This window comes from Lycium barbarum, chromosome 3, assembly GCF_019175385.1.
Source record: "Lycium barbarum isolate Lr01 chromosome 3, ASM1917538v2, whole genome shotgun sequence".
Taxonomy (NCBI): domain Eukaryota; kingdom Viridiplantae; phylum Streptophyta; class Magnoliopsida; order Solanales; family Solanaceae; genus Lycium; species Lycium barbarum.
The window spans coordinates 5,797,566-5,816,348 of NC_083339.1; the positions used below are offsets into that span (position 1 = coordinate 5,797,566).

The following is an 18,783-nucleotide window of genomic DNA, read 5'->3' on the forward strand; positions in this document are numbered from 1 at the left end:
AAGTATAGAAATCGCAACAAAATTTTTTGTATTTGGCAACAACTTAGTTTTATTGTTTACAAATAATTTTTTTGTTGCCAAAAAATTTAATTTTGTTGCCATAGTATTGATTATTGTTGCAAAAAGTACTTTTGGCAAAAAAAAAAAAAATTGTTGCACGCTGTTGCAATAACAGCCGTTGGGAAAAGTTCATGCAACAAACTTTCTTTTATTGTCAAAAGCACTTTTTGCAACAATAATCAATCTATGACAACAAAAAAAAATTATTGTCAAATATAATTTTTCTTGTAGTGCAACCAAAAGTGATTCCATACTCAGAGTTTGAATTCGAGACTTTTGGTTAAATATTGAGGAATTTTTATCACTCCTCCACAACTTTTAGTGATTACGACATGTTAGGTAAAATTACAAGAACAAGTTGTAATAATACGCCATGTAGTTATTAGTTTACCTGTCAAATATAAACTAAATACCTAACTCTTAAAAAAAGGGTATTATGCAATTACCATGTCCAAAAGAAAGAAATAATTTCTATTAAAATAGAATTTAAATGATAATATTACTTCATTGCGTTACTTTGAACGTCAAATCCAACAAAGATTAAAAGGAATACGTTTTCGTATACACGCCCCAAGTTTTGAGCTTGATGGCATAGTTAGCAGCACTATTTTCTAGCGAATTGGATGGACAAACGTGTCCACGACCAGACCATAAAGCCTACTAAGAAATTTATCTTTAGAGCAATAAATACGACTACTATCATGGCAGGCTGTTCGAGATTATGTTTTAATGACTGTGGGCCCGAGTTGATTTAGATTATTCTATTAGTTACTTCATTCCGTACTGGTAATTCTATTGTCTTTTCTCATTTCACTAGAAATTGTAGAATTGTAGCTGCTCTCGAGATCAATCAATTCATTCCGTACATATATCAGGTAATTCTATCGTCTTTTCTCATTTCACTGAAAATTATAGAACTGTAGCTGCGGTTGACACTCAATTTTATTCCTCCTTTATTTTAATTTATTTTTTGGAGCTTCTAATTTATTGACGAGCTAAACACTTTATTTTCATTACTATTTTTATTTTCTACTGCTATTAATATCCTTACTTTCATTTTCATTGTTTTTTACTATCAACATTGCGAGCATTACTTTATCGCAATTTTTAATGGCTCGTCATCATTTTTATTTACGGATTTTTTGTATTCGTTAAATTAATTATACTTTATTAAATCCTTTATTTTTACATATTAATCACTAATTATCATAGTAAATGGTGTACTAGTTATTAAATTAGAAGCCCAAAAATAATTAAAATAGAGGAGAAAGGATCAATATTTTTCAGCCATTTTTATAGCCCAAACGACCAGCTCACCATTCGTTAAACCCGACCAACCCATTAGCTATTCCAACCCGGACCAACCCATTATCCTAAACTACCCGTTAATTCACCAGCCCACACGTTTAATTCGGCCAGCCCATTAGCCTTTCAACTTGACCCGGCCCACCTCATTTCAAAACCCATTCATCAGCTTCTAAACCTAATCAACAAACATACGCCGCAGCCCCCTTCATCTCTCTCCTCCCTCTCTCTTCCTCATCTCTCTTCCCCATTTTCTTTTTCATGAAATTGCCAACACCTTGATCGAAATGGAGCTGTCGTTTTTCCATTTTTGAGTGGCCCTCCAGACGCACCCCTTGTCTTCTTCTTCCTCCCTTCCATTTTAGCAAAGTTCAGTCTCTCTTTCAACATCACAGAATTTGACACCCCATTTTCGTGCAAACACTTCCCCTTCTTGTCTTCAACGATCTGGTCAAACGCAAATGTCCAAAACAACTTCTGAAATTTCTGAAAAGGAGCAGCTTTAAGGATTCGATTTGTGATTTTCAAATGGAATTCAAGTTCAAAACCCCGCCCAAAAACGAGTGAAGGAACCCTAATTTTCGTCTACTATAAAATGGGGCTTTAAGCCCCCAGCCGAAAAAAAAAGGACTGGTAATACAAAAATCCTGGTTCTGCCCCTTATTTCATTCGATTCATCCAAGAAGAAATACGAAAACTTTAGTTCCTTAAAACCCTCAATACTTTCAATCGACTTTATTTGGCTCGAAGTTCGGATCTATCAATACGAGAAAGTAGATTCGAGACCTCGTCGCCTTAGTTCACTGCACTTGAAGAAGGTAAACAAATCTTCTTTCGTTAGTTCGTCTGTAGTAGTTTAATAAATGTTTGTGGGTTCAACATGTTTGTTGTTTTAGTGGGTTTAATTTCTATTTAATAGCTGAATAGCATTATGTATGCTCTTATTTTAATCAGTTTACTCTCGGTTTAGCGGATAATAATATTTATAAGCTCATGTATTAGTTTGGTTTAACTTAATCTTGTCTTATTTGATTCTGTGATTGTTTAACTTTATGTGCACTTGGAAGATTAGTCATGTAGATTTTAAAATTCGTTTGTATATCTTTGATTAATTTGTAAGTTAGCTTTAGGTAGGCAACCTGTTAATTATACAGATCTATATTTTATCTGTGTTTTGAATCGCCTTGCCAAGTTGTGATCTTCTTTAATTTGAAATGTAACTTATGTGATTAAAACTGATTAGTCATAAGTTTAGAACCTTAATTCAGCCGTATCTGGTAAGATTACAGTCAACCATGTGTGATAAAGTTCAAGGTCTATTTAATCATGTTCTATTTGACTTTGTCTCTTGATAACAAGCTACGTAAATTCATTAGACGTACATGTCGGGATGTTGATCATACTAGTTAGTTGATATGCCCCCTTGTGGTTGAGAACTAAAATCGAATTTACAGCTTCCCTTGTCTTCTTTAAAGGTTGGCCCAGAACCATCTCTATAATTGTCTTTCATCCGTAAGTTCAAGTTCTTTTTAGTCAATGCTAATATGAAACAGTGGCAGTGAGTATTGACTATTTGTTCTTCTGTAACTTAGATGTTGCTATTGCACATAGTAACTTACTGAGTATTGTCTTTTTTAGCATAGGTTCATAAAACTGGAAATAAAATTTCATCCCTCTATGTCTTGCGCTTCTTCAAGTGTGTTTGGGTTGCACAAGTGTTGTTTCCATGTCACGGATATAGATCTAATTTGCTATAACTTGTATTAAGGATGGTTAAATCACATACCTAGTATTACTTAGATTCCGAATAATTGGAAGTTCAGCATCTAAACATTTAGATGAAGTATTATAGCATTTATGCATCTATGCACACAGTCGTATTCCCATACAGATGCATCTAGGGTTGTGCCACGATTTAAAATATCTACTGGTGGTGGAATGGTTCGACGCAACTTGTAATTTAAAGAGTCTAATAATGACTCCTTAGTCAGAATATAGAATACTTCAGAAATATGCAAACCCATAGTGGCTAGGAGACAAGACATCTTCTGACTTTCATTTTGTTTATACGAGCTGGTCTATTTCACATTTGAAGTCACAATTCATTTGCATCGTTGTTAGTATCATGTTCGGCATTATCGTTTACCTTTAATTAGTTATGTATTCCAATAGAATTGTTAGATGACATCACTAATCTTTATCTTTTTTTTTTTGTTTTTACATGTACACATCGGAGAAAATGGAGTCCCAATCCGGGACTCGCTCAAAACGGAGTTTCAAATTGGAACTCGATATTAATACATTACCCATGCATGGGGTCGACATGTTCCTTAAATCCCACAGCAAGAAAATAATGAAATTCGCTTGAGGCTCGCCCATGGCGATTCCCTTTTTTTCTTTTTTTAATTTTCAACTCTTTACTCTGTTTATTATTTTGTTTGAATGTGTGCTTTGAATGATTTCGTTGGGTGTGTGTTTGATATTCTTGATACATGATATAATGGTTTAGGATTAGCATGCGACTAACTTCTAAATGTATAATTTAGCCAATCGAGTTTACTAAAAAAAATATTATGAAGTCCGACTCCAAAACCATTCACATAAATATAATTTTTAACGTTACAAATTTTACACTAACGTTAGTTTATTTTGAGAGATAAGAAGGCAAACTAGTCTTGTGAATAACTTCTTCACTTTAGCTCTTTTCAACACTTAAAACATGTACTTGCTAAAACAACCTTTGCATAGTCTATATTGAACTAATAGTCTTTCATAAGTCTTACCTTTAAACAGTACTTGGAATCTTCTTTCATGTAAATTAGTATATTTTCCATAAATCTTATTTTAATAACATCATTATATTTTCCAATAACTTTAACAATACTTATAAAGATATTTTCTTAAATATTATAAAATATTTCATCTACATTCTTAGCCTAATTAAATTTGAGTCCGGTCGGTTAACCATTGTTAATGGATCTTAGATGATGCCTAATACCTTCCCTCTAGATTAGTTGAACCCTTACCTAGAATCTTTTGGTTTCGTAGACTTTAAAATAAAATCAACTTTAGATAACTACTTTAATAAACTTTAGGTGCCCTAATTCACCGTAAATAATTAAGTGGCGACTCCTAACTTTAATTAACCCCGAAATTATCGGGATGTTGTAAACTATTTTGACTCTGGTTAAAATAGGGTATAACAGCTGCTCTCAAGATCAGTCGATAGGTCCTTCCTCTATTTCATAGCTCTGATACTTTCATTGTGATCCGTCCTTTGTCCGATGATTCTTCTTCACCTTTCCCCAATTGTGACATTCCTTCTCTCCCACTTCACACTTCGAAACGCACCGTTCTTATAGAGATAAATACGCTTTCTCATCTTATTAACTAGATATTGCTGGGGATGGAAGGACATCGGCCTTTGGTTTCTCCTCCAGTCAAGAATTGGCGCTTCACAATCACTGGCCAATATTTGACAGATTCGATAAATATATCAATAAATACATCAAAACTTAGGCAGATTAAAGAAATCACTTAGTGTTTTTTGCCTCTGCTGAAATTTAAGTAAGATGGTATAGATTTCTGCACAAGTTGTTTTGAGTTCGAGGTTTGAAGATGGATAACTTAGTAATAGAGCGCAACTTACATTCTGTACTGCGCTTGTGCAAAGGCTAATTAAGTCAATCTAGTCTAGAGGGGGAGGTAGAAGTCTAGATAAGGTTCCATCGAATCCAGTAATTTTTGCTCAAACAACGTATTGTATTATAAGTTATCGTTTTAAAATTCAGAACTCATAAAATTTAAATCTTAGCTCCCCTTTGACCTAGCCAGTAAATTTAGATACTGAATATCTAAGCGGAATTTTTTTAGAGATAATGATAAAAAAAAACACATGAATTATCACTTTTCATAAGTTTTATACCTGAACTATCAAATGTGCGAGTTTCCTACCCGAACTATCACTAACTATATATCAAAACACACCTTAACTAGCAGTTGTTCACTTTTCCTACCTGAACTATCACCAACAACCAGGTAGAAAATAATTCAGGTAGAAAAAGTGAACAATTGATAAAGTCTAGGCAAATGGATAAATAGTAAATAAAAGCAGTTCTCGGGATCATCATAAATTAAAAACATTCTAGATAGGCCGGTGTCTTTTCCCCCTTCTGTTGAGTCAATTCAATATATATAATGCATGGCCTGTAGATTCTGATTTAATCCTTTCAATGATGATTGTTGTTAGCCAAAACAATAAATTAAAAAGGTAACAGCTGATCTAGTAAGCAAACCGATCACAATTATACATGTTTGATCCATACTCAGCATCAATTTTAATGGCTTTTGACCGAGGATGTTCTACCTTAATTTATGAGTTGAAAAATTAATTTGGTAAATTTGTAGAAATTGAATTAAGAACATAGAAAATTTGTAGAAATTTAATTAAGAACATAGAATTTGAATTTTTTTTTGCTTCTTTTATTTCCTTGTATATCAGTTTATACAAGCAAGCTAACTACAAGACAAAAATAAGAGAACATTCCTAAACAGCTGCTCATTGTGCATTGGCCAAACAATAGTAACAAACATAACTACCTATATATTCTATTTTACAAGGTCTGATAATCAGATTGGAACAGACGTACAGCCCAAAGAAAAGAAAAACATGTAAGCTCACAACATATTATGATACTAGTAATTCACCATAAAGCAAAAAAAGAATTTGAAAAATAACACTTGACAAGCATTAACAAAAGGTCCTATTTTTTTTGCAAGCAAACACCTAACAGATTGGTAGAGGAGCACCATTCCAGCTCTTGAGACACTCTAACAATGGATCAATCAGTTGTCCATTGCACATTGCTGTGAACACCTTGTCAACCTCCTCGCCGGGCGATCGGACTCTTTCTCCAGTCAATAGTTCTGTTCCAAGTTCTTTCCTCACAAACTTGTACAGTGGATAAGATCTGCATTCTGTTATCCTGTTAGGAATTGAAGGGTTTCCACTTTCAAGAACAGCTCTTGCACTCTCAACTTCTTTAGGCAACACAGCTTTCAATTCTTCCTCGAAAGCAACAATCTTTTGGAAGATTGAGCTGTTCACATTCTTCTCACTTTCACCATTGTTCATTGCATGATCGACAAGTACTTGTCTCAGTTTCTGCATCAAAGGGTAAGTGCAACTGCAGCAATCATCAGCATAGGCAAACAAGTACTCCCTGTCGACTACTCGAAGCAATTCCTTTTCGCAGAATCGTGCTGGATGAAGTTCACCGTTAGCACCCATTGTCAAAGTTCTTTTAGCTACTTGGCTAACTGTGTTTTTGACTGCATTCTTCAAGTTTTCCTCTATATGCCTCAAGTCTATCGCTTGACAAAGCGCCACGAGATAGGTTGATGACATTAGTTTCAAGATATCGACAGCCTCGGATGTTTTCCTAGCTGAGATTAAGCCCAAAGAGTTCACATCTTGGTTGTGTTGCTCAGCACTTTGGACATGGTTAGTCACTGGATTTGCCAAAAATTGAAGTTCCGAGCAGTAAGAAGCCATCGCGATTTCAGCTCCCTTGAAACCATAGTCCAAGCTAGGATTCCTTCCTGCTGTGAGATTAGATGGCAACCCATTGTTGTAATAGTCGTTGACAAGCTCCGAGAATTGAGCAAACATCAATTTCCCAATTGATGCAAGAGCCAATCTTGAATTATCCATGGAGACACCAATAGGTGTGCCTTGGAAGTTGCCACCATGTAGGGCCTTGTTTCTTGAAACGTCGATCAATGGATTGTCATTCACCGAGTTGATCTCCCTCTCGATCATCTTAGTTGCAGAGCGAATGACTTCAATTTGAGGGCCAAGCCATTGTGGAGATGTTCGGAGTGCATAACGATCTTGCTTTGGTTTTTGTAAAGGATCAGTTTCGTGGAGCTTTTGAGCTGCCTTTACATAGGAGCTTCCATCCAAAATATGTTCCATAATGGCAGCAGCCTCAATTTGACCGGGGTGGTGCTTCAACTTGTGTGTCAAATGATCAGTGAATTCGGGCTTCCCGTTCATCACTTCAGCGAAAATTGCTGACAAAACTTCAGACATAACAGCAAGAACGTTTGACTCAAACAGGACCATTGATGCCATACCGGAACCAACAGCTGTACCATTCACAAGCGCAAGTCCTTCCTTAGGCTGCAACTCGAAAAATCCACCACTAACACCAGCAACTCGGAATGCCTCCTCAGCGTTAAGGGTCTCACCATTGGGTCCCACAGCCTTGGAATTAGGCCTGCCAGTGAGCAAACCAGCAATGTAGGACAAAGGGACAAGATCACCCGAGGCAGTGATCGTGCCACGGAGGGGCAAACACGGGGTGATGTTGGTGTTGATAAGTTTGGTGATTGCTTCCAAGATTTCAAATCTAATGCCAGAGTAGCCTTGAAGGAGAGTGTTGATCCTAACAAGCATTGCTGCCCTTGTTGCTGAATGTGGCAACGTGTGTGAAGTTTCTGTTCCATTGCCAAAAACTCCAGCATTCAAGAACCTGTCAAATCATAATTCATCAAGATCAGATTTTGAACTAAATATATAACATGTGTGTTTTATAATGTTAAGTGATACAATTAAACTTCTTGTTATTTATATGAGAAAATGACTAAATCTATTTAAGTAGACCGTATCATGTCGATCGTCCGAGGTGGAGCACTCAATGGGTTAGGGCGGCCCCATATCTCCTTAACAACCTCAGTGAAACTTTTTGAATAAAGACTGACAGACTTAAAATGAAAGTGTCTCATCATGTCCCATTATATTCAAGTAATATAACTAAGGTCCCTTTCAAGTGGAGCACACATTTGATATAGTTGCACCCTGTGGTTAGGTAGAAAGGGAAAATGGACAAAGAAAAAGGGAAATTGAAATTTGAGAGCTAAATAGCCATTTCATAACAATTTTTATCAATTCTCTTGTTAAAATTACTTATTTTTAATATTTTTATGTCATATTTATTTTAAAATTATATGTCAAAATAAACAGACATCTGAGTTCAAGAGATGGCACATGGGAGTTAGCATTAGACCCAAAAAAAGTTGGAAATTGAACAGTCTACATAACCCCACTTGTCAATCATCTATTTTGTGAAGACAAATATAGAAAATTTACTATTTAAAGATGATTATTTTATTTTTTATTCTAAATTTAGAAAAATAGTTAAAAATTACTGAGTAACTTCTCATACCGACCTAAAAGTTTGGAAAAAAATTTAAAAAAATGAAGGAAAATGACTAAAATCTCCCCCACCTACCACACTCACCTTTTCCAACCCCACATGAACAAGTCAATCTTGTCGCTCACCTTGTAATTATATTGAATTTGTTTATTAGATATAAGTTGCACTAATATTATAAATTCTTGTTATTAAGATATTACGATATATATAACTTAAAACTTAAAATAGTTATTGTTATACTTATAGTAGATCATAGCTATTGATTCAAAATATTAGTAGATCACTAAATTATAGATGCAAAGTTATATTTGCTTAAGAGTTACTAATAGATCATTAATACTCTAGCTACTAACTCAATATCAGATTTGCCTGTCTGATAAAGAAAAGAAAATAAAGAGTTTTAACGGTTATACTCCGCCTCGATAAAAAAGATTTTTTACGCTATCTGATCATACGAAAAATAAATACGAATAACGACCAGTAACACAAAAAATAAGACAGTCGACATGCTATACCGAGAGCATAAAAATCTCTTTACGATATTAATACATACTAGTATAAAACAATTAGATGCTATTTTTTAAGGGAAACATGAGAGTTATAGTAAATCGTGAAAGCTATTGACTCAAAATAGCATATGATTACGCTATCAGATCACACAAAAGATAATCACACAAAAGATAACTAACTATCGTTATCGTTAGACGTCGTTAATGACACGAAAAAACAAGATAGGGCTATACCGAGAATATAAAAACTTCTTTATACTATCATTATATATAGCGAATAACTTATATGAAAGTTAGACGAAAAGTAGTTTACCTAATAAGTTCCTTTTGAAGAGCACCACCATTCTTGGTTCTTCTATGAGATGTTGCACCAAAACCAGTAGTAACACCATAACTATCTGTTCCTTTACCCATACTATCCATAACCCAATCACTACTAGCTTTCACACCAGCCCTTGCACTTTCAGAAAGTTCCACTTTGACCACATTAGTTTTATTATCAGCACTTGCAATGGATGCAACTTGTGCCACTGTCAAAGTTTCACCACCAAGTTTCACAATTGGCTTTCTAAATTCATCCACCATCTTTTTCACTTCATCCAAATGACTCCCTCTTAAAGATTCAGCAGCCATTTCCCAATTCAATGGATCATGTACATGACTTGATGATTTCATGCACAAATCCATTTCTCCACTAACATGTCCATTTTGTTCAATTGATGCCATTGGATCAAGAAAGTGGCTAGAATTGTAATGGAAATGAAAATGGAGAATTTTTGTGAGGAGAATTTAGAGAAGAAAAAAATGGGATTTATTTATAAAAATGTTGTGAAGTTTTTTTTTTTTGTTGTTGTGGTAGATAGGAGATGTGGTGAGTATAAATAGAGAGGAACAAATGATGGTAGGTAAAGAAAATGGGGAGAGGGGGTTGTAGGGGAAGACTAAAATGGTAGTTGTTGGAAGATTAATTTTGGCCCTTGGATCTTTAAGTGTATTTAACGGTTGAGATTTGAGAATGATGTGGCTACTTCATGCAACTTGGGTCTATTCTTTTTATTTAGGAAAAAAATATTTTGGGGGGTCGGTGGATTTAGGGGAGTGTTAGAGTTGTTTTGGGTTGTTGGGCGAAATATGAGGGGTTAAAATGTAATTTCACACCTGTCCTTTTTTTTTTTTTTTTGATATTGAAATAAATAAAGGATTGTCATAATTTCTTTTGTCACAATAATAAATTCTAAGATATCTGTATAATTTAACTAATTTATAGGCCTCTACTCTGGATTAAAGAGTATGATGAATTCCGTAAAGTAATAACATCATGGTAATTTTTTCCAGATAAAAAGTGCAGTTCGGTGCACTAATTCGGAGAAGGCCGGACCACAAAGGTCTATTGTACGCAGCCTTACCTTGCATTTCTACAAGAAGCTGTTTTCACAGATAGAAGTAGAGGTATTTCTTTTCGAAACCCTGGTTTTGTTGTTTGACAAGCACGTTTTAACATATGTGTTATTATTTTCGATACGTGAAAAAAGATTATCACAATTTAAAAATAGAAGATTAATAATTTAGTGTGAAATGAATTGTAGTAGGAGGAAGTTAAAAAAGAAATAATTCAAAATGGACATATTTTTATTGTGTTTTTCTTTATTACCCTTCTAGTTAAATTGAAAAAAAAAAAAGATTATTCTACAAATTAGTAAAAAGTTGAATTCTCCTCTGGAGTTTTTTTAAATCCAATAAATGAAGAAAAAAATTTAACATGTCAAAACAACTTACTAAACAAAATTTCTTAAACTTTCAAAATTTACTACTAACAACCAGAGTGCTTTTTCTTTATTCTTTCTTTGCCCCCTTTGTTTCGATAATGTCAACTTTTTAGTTTACTCTTTTTTGTTTTCCTTCTCAATTAGTATTGTTTTGACTAAGCAAGTACGAGACAAGAACGCGTCCACAAAAGCTCAAGCCTCCATTTATTTAAACGTGGATTACTGTTGGTCCTGTCTCACATTAGGTGGAATCTCACTAAAAATAATAATTAATAAGTCAAGTGTAAAAAAATTACTTATAACATACTACCAAAACGTGTAGTGGGAATGGGATGGTCGGAATTCTTTCATACTTAGTAGGTGTCATGAAAATCAAATATTTTTTATTTTATTTGAAATTTTTAAGTTGGAGTTGAAGATCGAGTTGTGTTTGGTTATAATTTTTGTAAAAATATTTGATTGTTTGAATGTACTGAAAGTGAAAAAAATGAAAACATAATTTGTATTTGGAAGTTTCATGGTTAAACGCGGATTTCCAAATAAAGTGGAAAAAAAATTCTAAAAAAAAGTGAAAAATACTCACGGCTAAAAATATCCTTAATTAGAAGTTTTTTTCTAACCCTGATAATGAAGTATTTCTTGGTAGGGAGCATTTCCCCCCTAAATTGATCTATTGCGCGAAAAAAAAAAAAAAAAAAAACAACAACAGATTGATCGAAACAACAGGTTGCGGATACTGAATAGTTAATCAAAATTTGACTAAATTACATGAGTAATTGTTGAACTGATAAAAATCATTATAATAAATATGGAATCCCTGAGATTAATCGAATTTTAGTATATAGTTATTTTACGGATTTCACCATTTTTTTACGAAAAATTTATTGCAACTCAACCATTCAAGGAAATTAAATCATGTCCCTCAACCTAATAGCGAGTTCACTATTCCAATCGAGGTAACATGTGTCTAGGGAGTATATTTTAAAGTACTTGATATTGTAAAAATAATGTCCCTCAACCTAATAGCAAGTCCATTATTCCTAGGTGAGTATTGTTTAACGTATTTGATATTGTATGAAATAATGTCTCTCAACCTAATTGCAAATCCACGATTTTAATCGTGGTAACATAAATATTTTAACGTATTTGATATTGTGAAAGTTTATTATAAATTAATTATTTTTGTGTTGATTGTCAACGTATCCTAGCAAAAAATTTCTATTTTATCTGAGTTTGAGAAAGACAATTTGAGCAAACTCACAGGGTAGGTCAAATTAGTTTGTCGCCTTTTCACATTATTTAATTGTACTAGTTTAGCGTACGCGCTTTGCGCGTTATCAAAGCGCGTACTTCATTTGATAGCAAACACTACAGAAAAAATTGGACTTAGTTATGAACTTCTTCGTTAAGCTATCACTAAATTGCTTGTAGCTAAGAATTATTTTCAATAATTTGTTGTTAATCCGTCGCTAAATAGGATTAGCGATGAATTTTAGTGTTTAACTTTTCGCCGATAATTCATGTTTATTCTGTAGTGAAATCTTGAGAGTTTTTATTTGTCTGAATAAGTGTAATAAAATAAAATAAATGACAGTTCATTTAGAATATATTTTACTTTTACTATTTCATCCTTGTTACTTTAAATTTCTATTTTGCCAATTTGTCATTTAACATCGTACTATAATTGATTTTGCTTTATGTCTAATTTCTTTCACCGCTAATATTTTTTTTATTTAACAAATTTATGTACTTAAGAGTTTTGTCAAATATTAAAAATAATAATTATATGACTATTTCTAAATATTAGGAAAATAATTAAATAATTATTTCAAAATATTAGAGAAATTATTAAATTATTACTGAAATATTACTAATTACCTAACAGATAAATTATCACAAAAGTTATTTTCACTACTGAAAAATCGATGTGTAGAGATGTAACAACAAAATTTAACATGAAAGATTGCTACCAACTGATCGACCACAATTTACCCTAAATACAACAAAATATCTGACCATTGCAAAATTGACATGGCTCCTAAAAGTATTCTCTTGTAATTCTTTCATTAGTAAATAGTTTTTTTAATTATATTTTAACTTCTTGTCCTCTAGTATTTCACCCATTTCTTTTTTTTTTGTTGTCTTTAGTATAGTTTTTATTTTCATCTTCCTTGCCACTTTTTGTATTTCACCTCATATATATGTATCTAGGGGTGTTCAAACGAGACCGAAAAACCGATCCGAACCGATAAACCAAGTCAAACCGATTTAATAAATCGAAAACCGGCTCGGTTTGGTTTGATTTGGTTTTAAATTTTTAAAAACCGATAACATTTGGTTTGGTTTGGTGTTACCCATAAAGAAAACCGAACTAAACCGAACCGAACCGATAAATATGTACATATTTAAAATATTATATATATTTATATATGTTATATTTATATATGTTAATTAAACTTTATCTATTTTTTAACTTTTTCATAATTTAGGACCATTCCAAGAGAAAAGTCTAGCCCATGTTCCCCAAGCCCATTTACGTTTAAAGTAAAATAAAAATCTCTTACTGAATAGTTAACATAAATAAACTCTCCATGATTACATTTGTTTCTCTGCTGAATTTTCTTATTCTACTTTTTGGTATTTTTTTTTTTTTAATACAAACACATGCTAAATATTCTAAAAAGAAGTTATGTTTTGTGAGTGCACCATGCACTATCTTTTGTTCCCTTTTTCTCTTTTTCATCATGTCCATTCTTGTCTGTTGTGGCTGGGCTTGTTAAGTGATACTTTGTGTTGTTGCGTGCCAGCTTCACCACAGATCCACATCAGAATCATCATCAAGGCAACAGAGCTTCGTCCTTTCAAGATTAACAGCAACCGCTCTTGCCGGTTGGCTTGCCATTCTGTTCTTGATTGAAGCAACCATAGTCATGAAAGCCTGTTCTACATTAGTGACACTTTTTGCACTTGTTTCCATGACAGGTATGCCAATCTCATCAGCAAAAGCCTGAGCTGTCTCTGTGGAAACTACCTTCTGTGCTGTGAGATCACACTTATTTCCAACAAGAAGTTTGTTCACATTATCACTTGCATATCGGTCTACTTCACTCAACCATTGCTTGACATTGTTGAAGCTCTCTTGGTTGGTTACATCATAAACCACAATTATTCCGTGTGCACCGCGATAGTACAAGAAGCTTTAATCCCTGTAAGTCTGTAACTTTTTCTTCCCTTTTCTTTTTTGGTTACTTTTTGTATGTTCCCTACTCTTTGTTTGTATAATTATTTTTGTGTCTTTGAAGTTTTACTTGAATGAATTGCTTCTCTAGTCTTTCATCTTGTATGTGTTTTTTATTTTATTTCTCTGTTATTTTAGATTTTCTCCACTGATTTAGGTTTTTTCTGTTGATTTAGTTTTTATCTAATGATTATGGATTTCTCTATTTATTTAGATTTTAGGATACTTTTATTCAGATGGAAACTACAACTACTCAAAAGTGCAAGTTTGTAAATAAGTTTGTCAAATTTTTTGCATTATAAAATATATTATTACAACCCGGAAAAACCGAACCAAACCGATAAAACCGACAAAACCGATAAAACCGAAACCGATAGAATTTATACTATAATGGTTTGGTTTGGTTTGAATATTAAAAAAACCGCCTTAATTGGTTTGGTTTGGTTTTAACCAAAAACCGAGTCAAACCGGACCATGAACACCTCTATATGTATCTTTGAAACACCAAGAAACAAAAACTTCACACCAAATGAATTATTTGCTTCAAAGATATCCGCAAATGTTGAAGCTATCAATTTCGACCTTTTATTTTTTCTCTTATTTCTTAGAATTTGTGGTTGTTTTTATTTTTTTATTTTTTATGTTACTTTATCTGAGTTAGTGATAAACCATAAATATAGATATCGACACCAAAGTAACATAAAGTCTCCTAGCGATTGTCGCATATATAATTTGAAAAATTACATTGTAAATCTAAAAAATGATATTTATGCCAACATAATCACTAATAAGTAGACAAAGTGACACAATACGATACTACAAAAATATGGATAATTTATGGAGGTTAAAAGTTGCCATTCGCGGAGGTTTTAGTCTCCACTATTCAGCCTCCACAAATTATCCTTTTTTTTTTTTTTTGTAGTGCAATATTGTGGCAGATACCGAAAGTAAAAGATACATCAAAGAAATTAGACCGGTTAAAAGAATTTACTGCACTATAATTCTTCCTGCTATCCATAATAGTTTTAACCTATTAATTCTATAAAAACATACATGAAGAATAGATTAGAGATATTAAATTTCATATTGATGAGCCAAATAGAGTTTCCACGAAAGAAAAAGTAAAATTATTCTATCTACTTTAATAAATGGAAGACATAAAAGAATAAGCATCAGATGTTTGGCTTAGTTGCAAGATTCTTGACGTATAGATTCCATAGGTACTGTTAACCTATCTATCATCTAAAGAATTTATCCTTTAGTAATACAAACCATTATTTTAAAAGGCAGTGTCAGGACTCGCCTCGGGGTAGGGCAGTGGCAAAACGTCCTGGGGCTAACGTGCAGGGTTTAGTTCCTATGAGGCTTACGCCCTAAGCACCCAACCGTACGCCCTAAACACGCCTAATGCCCAACGCCCAGGGCTCGCCTAACAGTTCTTACACAAATTATATTTTAAATTCCTTAATTAAAATCATTCACCCTCATAATTATTTAACAAAATAATGATACTTAATAGTTTTTCATCTATAGAAATAGAAGATTGGGTGTAACTCATATAACAAGTCGCAGTATTGGATATTTACTATTTGAGAACGTCGTGAGGGTGAATATCGCTTAATTCTTTTTAAAAAAACACATAACGGAATTGTACATTTTCACTTGTCATTGGTCATAAGTCCTATGTATCAGAATTATCATATAATTTTATTTTTTGTTCATGAAGAAGTTATGTTTTAATTGTAATATTGATAAATTTTATTGATTATTTGCTTATAGGGAGATAAAATGAATAGTATGATAGTAATAGTGTTTTAAGAAACTGTGTTTTTTTCCGTGTTTGAAAGTTAAAATGTTAGAATTGTTTGGCATTTCATAATAGCTTTTATTTCATTGTATTGTTTATACTTGTAAAATTATGTTATATATAATTACAAGTTATAAGCGGTGTATAATGGATTGCTTTGATCATTTTTTTGTGAGGATCAAGCGCGCGCGCGTGCTCACACACACACACACACACACACACACACATATATATATATATATATATCATTTATTTACAGTTTTCTTTTATTTTTTTTATATAATTTTACCTATTTAAAAATATTTATTGTAATTATATTATATTAAGAAATACTAAAAATTAAATACCCATGGGGCTTACGCCCCGTGCCTCGAGGCTTACGCCTCGTCGAGGCGTATGTACAACGCCCCGCCTTACGCCCCCGCCTTTTAAAACACTGATACAAACCCATATGAAAGAGATATACTTTGTAATTTTGTATAGACACACACGCTGCTTAGACTTAGGGATTGACAGCAACTCTTGTAGAGTCCTCCTCCATATGATGTTGCCTAACAAATAAGGGATTTTTATAAACCTAAAAGGTATGGAAAAAAGTCCTCTATTTTAGGATAAAATTAAACGCTTAATATAAAGATAATTAATTAATAACTTGAGAAAAATAGTAAATGACAATTTTATTTATTGTAGAGTCTTTCAATAAAGAGCAAAAAGTTTAACCAAACATTATACATTTTTTGGGCATATTATCTCTCATTTTTAAATCTATATTTCAATTTTCTTAAAAAGATCAATTATTTGATGCTAATTACTAAGGAAAATGGTTATTTTGTTTTGAAATATGGCGTTCATTGAGATGTTCCCTTTTTTGTTATTATTAAACACTTGCATACTTTATGGTTCATATAATCGGGAGAACATATAAATGCTATATATTATATTGATCATAATAAATAGACAATCAATCAGAAAATCAATTCCCCCAATACTTTGTAGTCACAAAGGTCACACATATGATAGATTGGCATGAGTTTCAAATAGACAAAAATCAACTCTTAAATTATAACAAAGGGAAACGAAAGGTACAAAACAAACAAAGATAAAATAAATTAAAATAAAAACTTTAAACAAACCTGACCATAAATGCATAAGCACTGATGATTTCGTACTAAGTGATTGAACAAGACACGAGCATATCGAAAGATTGAGCTAATTAAAAATATCATAATGAAATTGAATACCTGAATTTATCTATAATATTCTTTTAACTTTCGGATTAGCGTCCGGCCTTGTCGGACTTCTCATTCATGGCACAAGGAATACTTAAAATCCCTATAATCAAGAACCTTCGAGTTATAATTATCAATTTCAGCAAGTGAAAAACTGAAAAATTTAATGAAAACGCTTCAATTAATCAAAAAATAATATTCAATCATAACTCCAAATCGAGTTCGAAACCAAAATGACCCAAAAAGTGTTTTTGAACCAAAATACCCCAACAAAAAAAATGTTACCAAACTACCTTTAGCTCAGTAAATTATTGCGCTAAAGCACTTAACTGTGACGACACTGTCAAGCGCTTTAGCGTAGTAATTTACTGTGCTAAAGGGTCCTTGTTTTTTTTTTTTGGTTAACCCCTCTTTCATTACACTTTTTAACGTACTTTGACCATAGATTAATCATGCTTCGGGACCCCGAAACTTCAATATTTTATATAGAACCCTACTTATTTTTGTACGATTAATAAGGTAGGCTCAATACATCAAGGATAAGAAAATCTTCGGATTGCCGTTTTAGTGGTTGAAAAGTGCTCGAACGCCATTTTCGTTTGAAGGCTTGGTGTCATTAGCTTTAAGTACTTTATGATTTAGGGTTTAGATTTAAGTGTACTATTTTTTAGTCAAAATTGCAGCATTCATATCAATCTCAAAATAATTAAATTGCATCATTCATAACAGTATGAAAATACTTAAACTTGTTCATTAATAAGAAACCCAAACTTTTTAAAATACAATCATCAAAGAAAGAAAAACACTTAAAAAACATTCATCAATTAATGCCCTTGAGTTGATCTTCCGCCACCACCGCTAGATGTGCCACTACCGCGAGATGTTCCACCACCACTAGATCTACCACCACGAAAGTTTCCTCCACCACGAGAGCTACTTCCACCGCGAGATGTAGTTTGACCACCATGCCGTAAGGGACGCTTGCGCTTATCATGATCAACATAATTGCAAAATGAGCATTTTCGAGTATATCTCCCTGCTGGAACATCCATTTCATTATGAATACGGGAGTATGCTTTCTTTTTGAATTTACGGATAAATGCTTTATTTGCAACCATTGAAAATGGATCCGGTGGCCAATAACTTTCACTACCGAGTGGGTAGAACCTTCCAGCATACGTTTTTGCATAATTTTCAACTTGACGGTGACGTCACAGTTAAGTGCTTTAGCGCAGTAATTTACTGCTCTAAAGGTAGTTTTGTAACATTTTTTTGTTGTTGGGTATTTTGGTTCAAAAACACTTTTTTGGGGTCATTTTGGTTTCGGACTCCTCCAAATCAACACATGCATTAAAGAAAAGACGAAAAAAGAAAGATCACAACATAAGCTAGGAAAAGGCTTGAACCAGGAATTAGAAGTAGAAACACGGTACTTAAGACTCCTATGGCAACATAAATAGTTAGGTCTTCCTTTTCTTTTGTATCATAAAGTAATTTTGATAAAAGTAAATTCTAAGCCTAAATGACATTAATTGTCAACGATAATTCCTATACCAAAAAGGGATGTAAATTTATTGACTTTTTTGGAGAAGAATTCCTATTTTGAAAAGACTCCAATGTGAAGGAAATATGGATATTTTAATAGACGC

The 18,783-nt window shown here is 32.9% G+C and overlaps 2 protein-coding genes across 2 annotated transcripts; both read right to left on the reverse strand.

The window, feature by feature from the left end:
• Positions 1-5,908: 5,908 nt before the first annotated feature.
• Positions 5,909-9,955, reverse strand: LOC132630038 (phenylalanine ammonia-lyase-like). The gene is made up of 2 exons (XM_060345557.1): positions 9,408-9,955; positions 5,909-7,901 (listed from the first exon to the last, which is right to left on the reverse strand). Exons 1-2 carry the CDS (start codon positions 9,818-9,820, stop codon positions 6,152-6,154), a joined length of 2,163 nt encoding a protein of 720 aa, XP_060201540.1. The 5' UTR covers positions 9,821-9,955; the 3' UTR covers positions 5,909-6,151.
• A 3,714-nt stretch (positions 9,956-13,669) lies between these two features.
• Positions 13,670-15,116, reverse strand: LOC132630182 (ras-related protein RABD2c-like). The gene is made up of 2 exons (XM_060345757.1): positions 15,041-15,116; positions 13,670-13,998 (listed from the first exon to the last, which is right to left on the reverse strand). Exons 1-2 carry the CDS (start codon positions 15,114-15,116, stop codon positions 13,670-13,672), a joined length of 405 nt encoding a protein of 134 aa, XP_060201740.1.
• Positions 15,117-18,783: the final 3,667 nt, after the last annotated feature.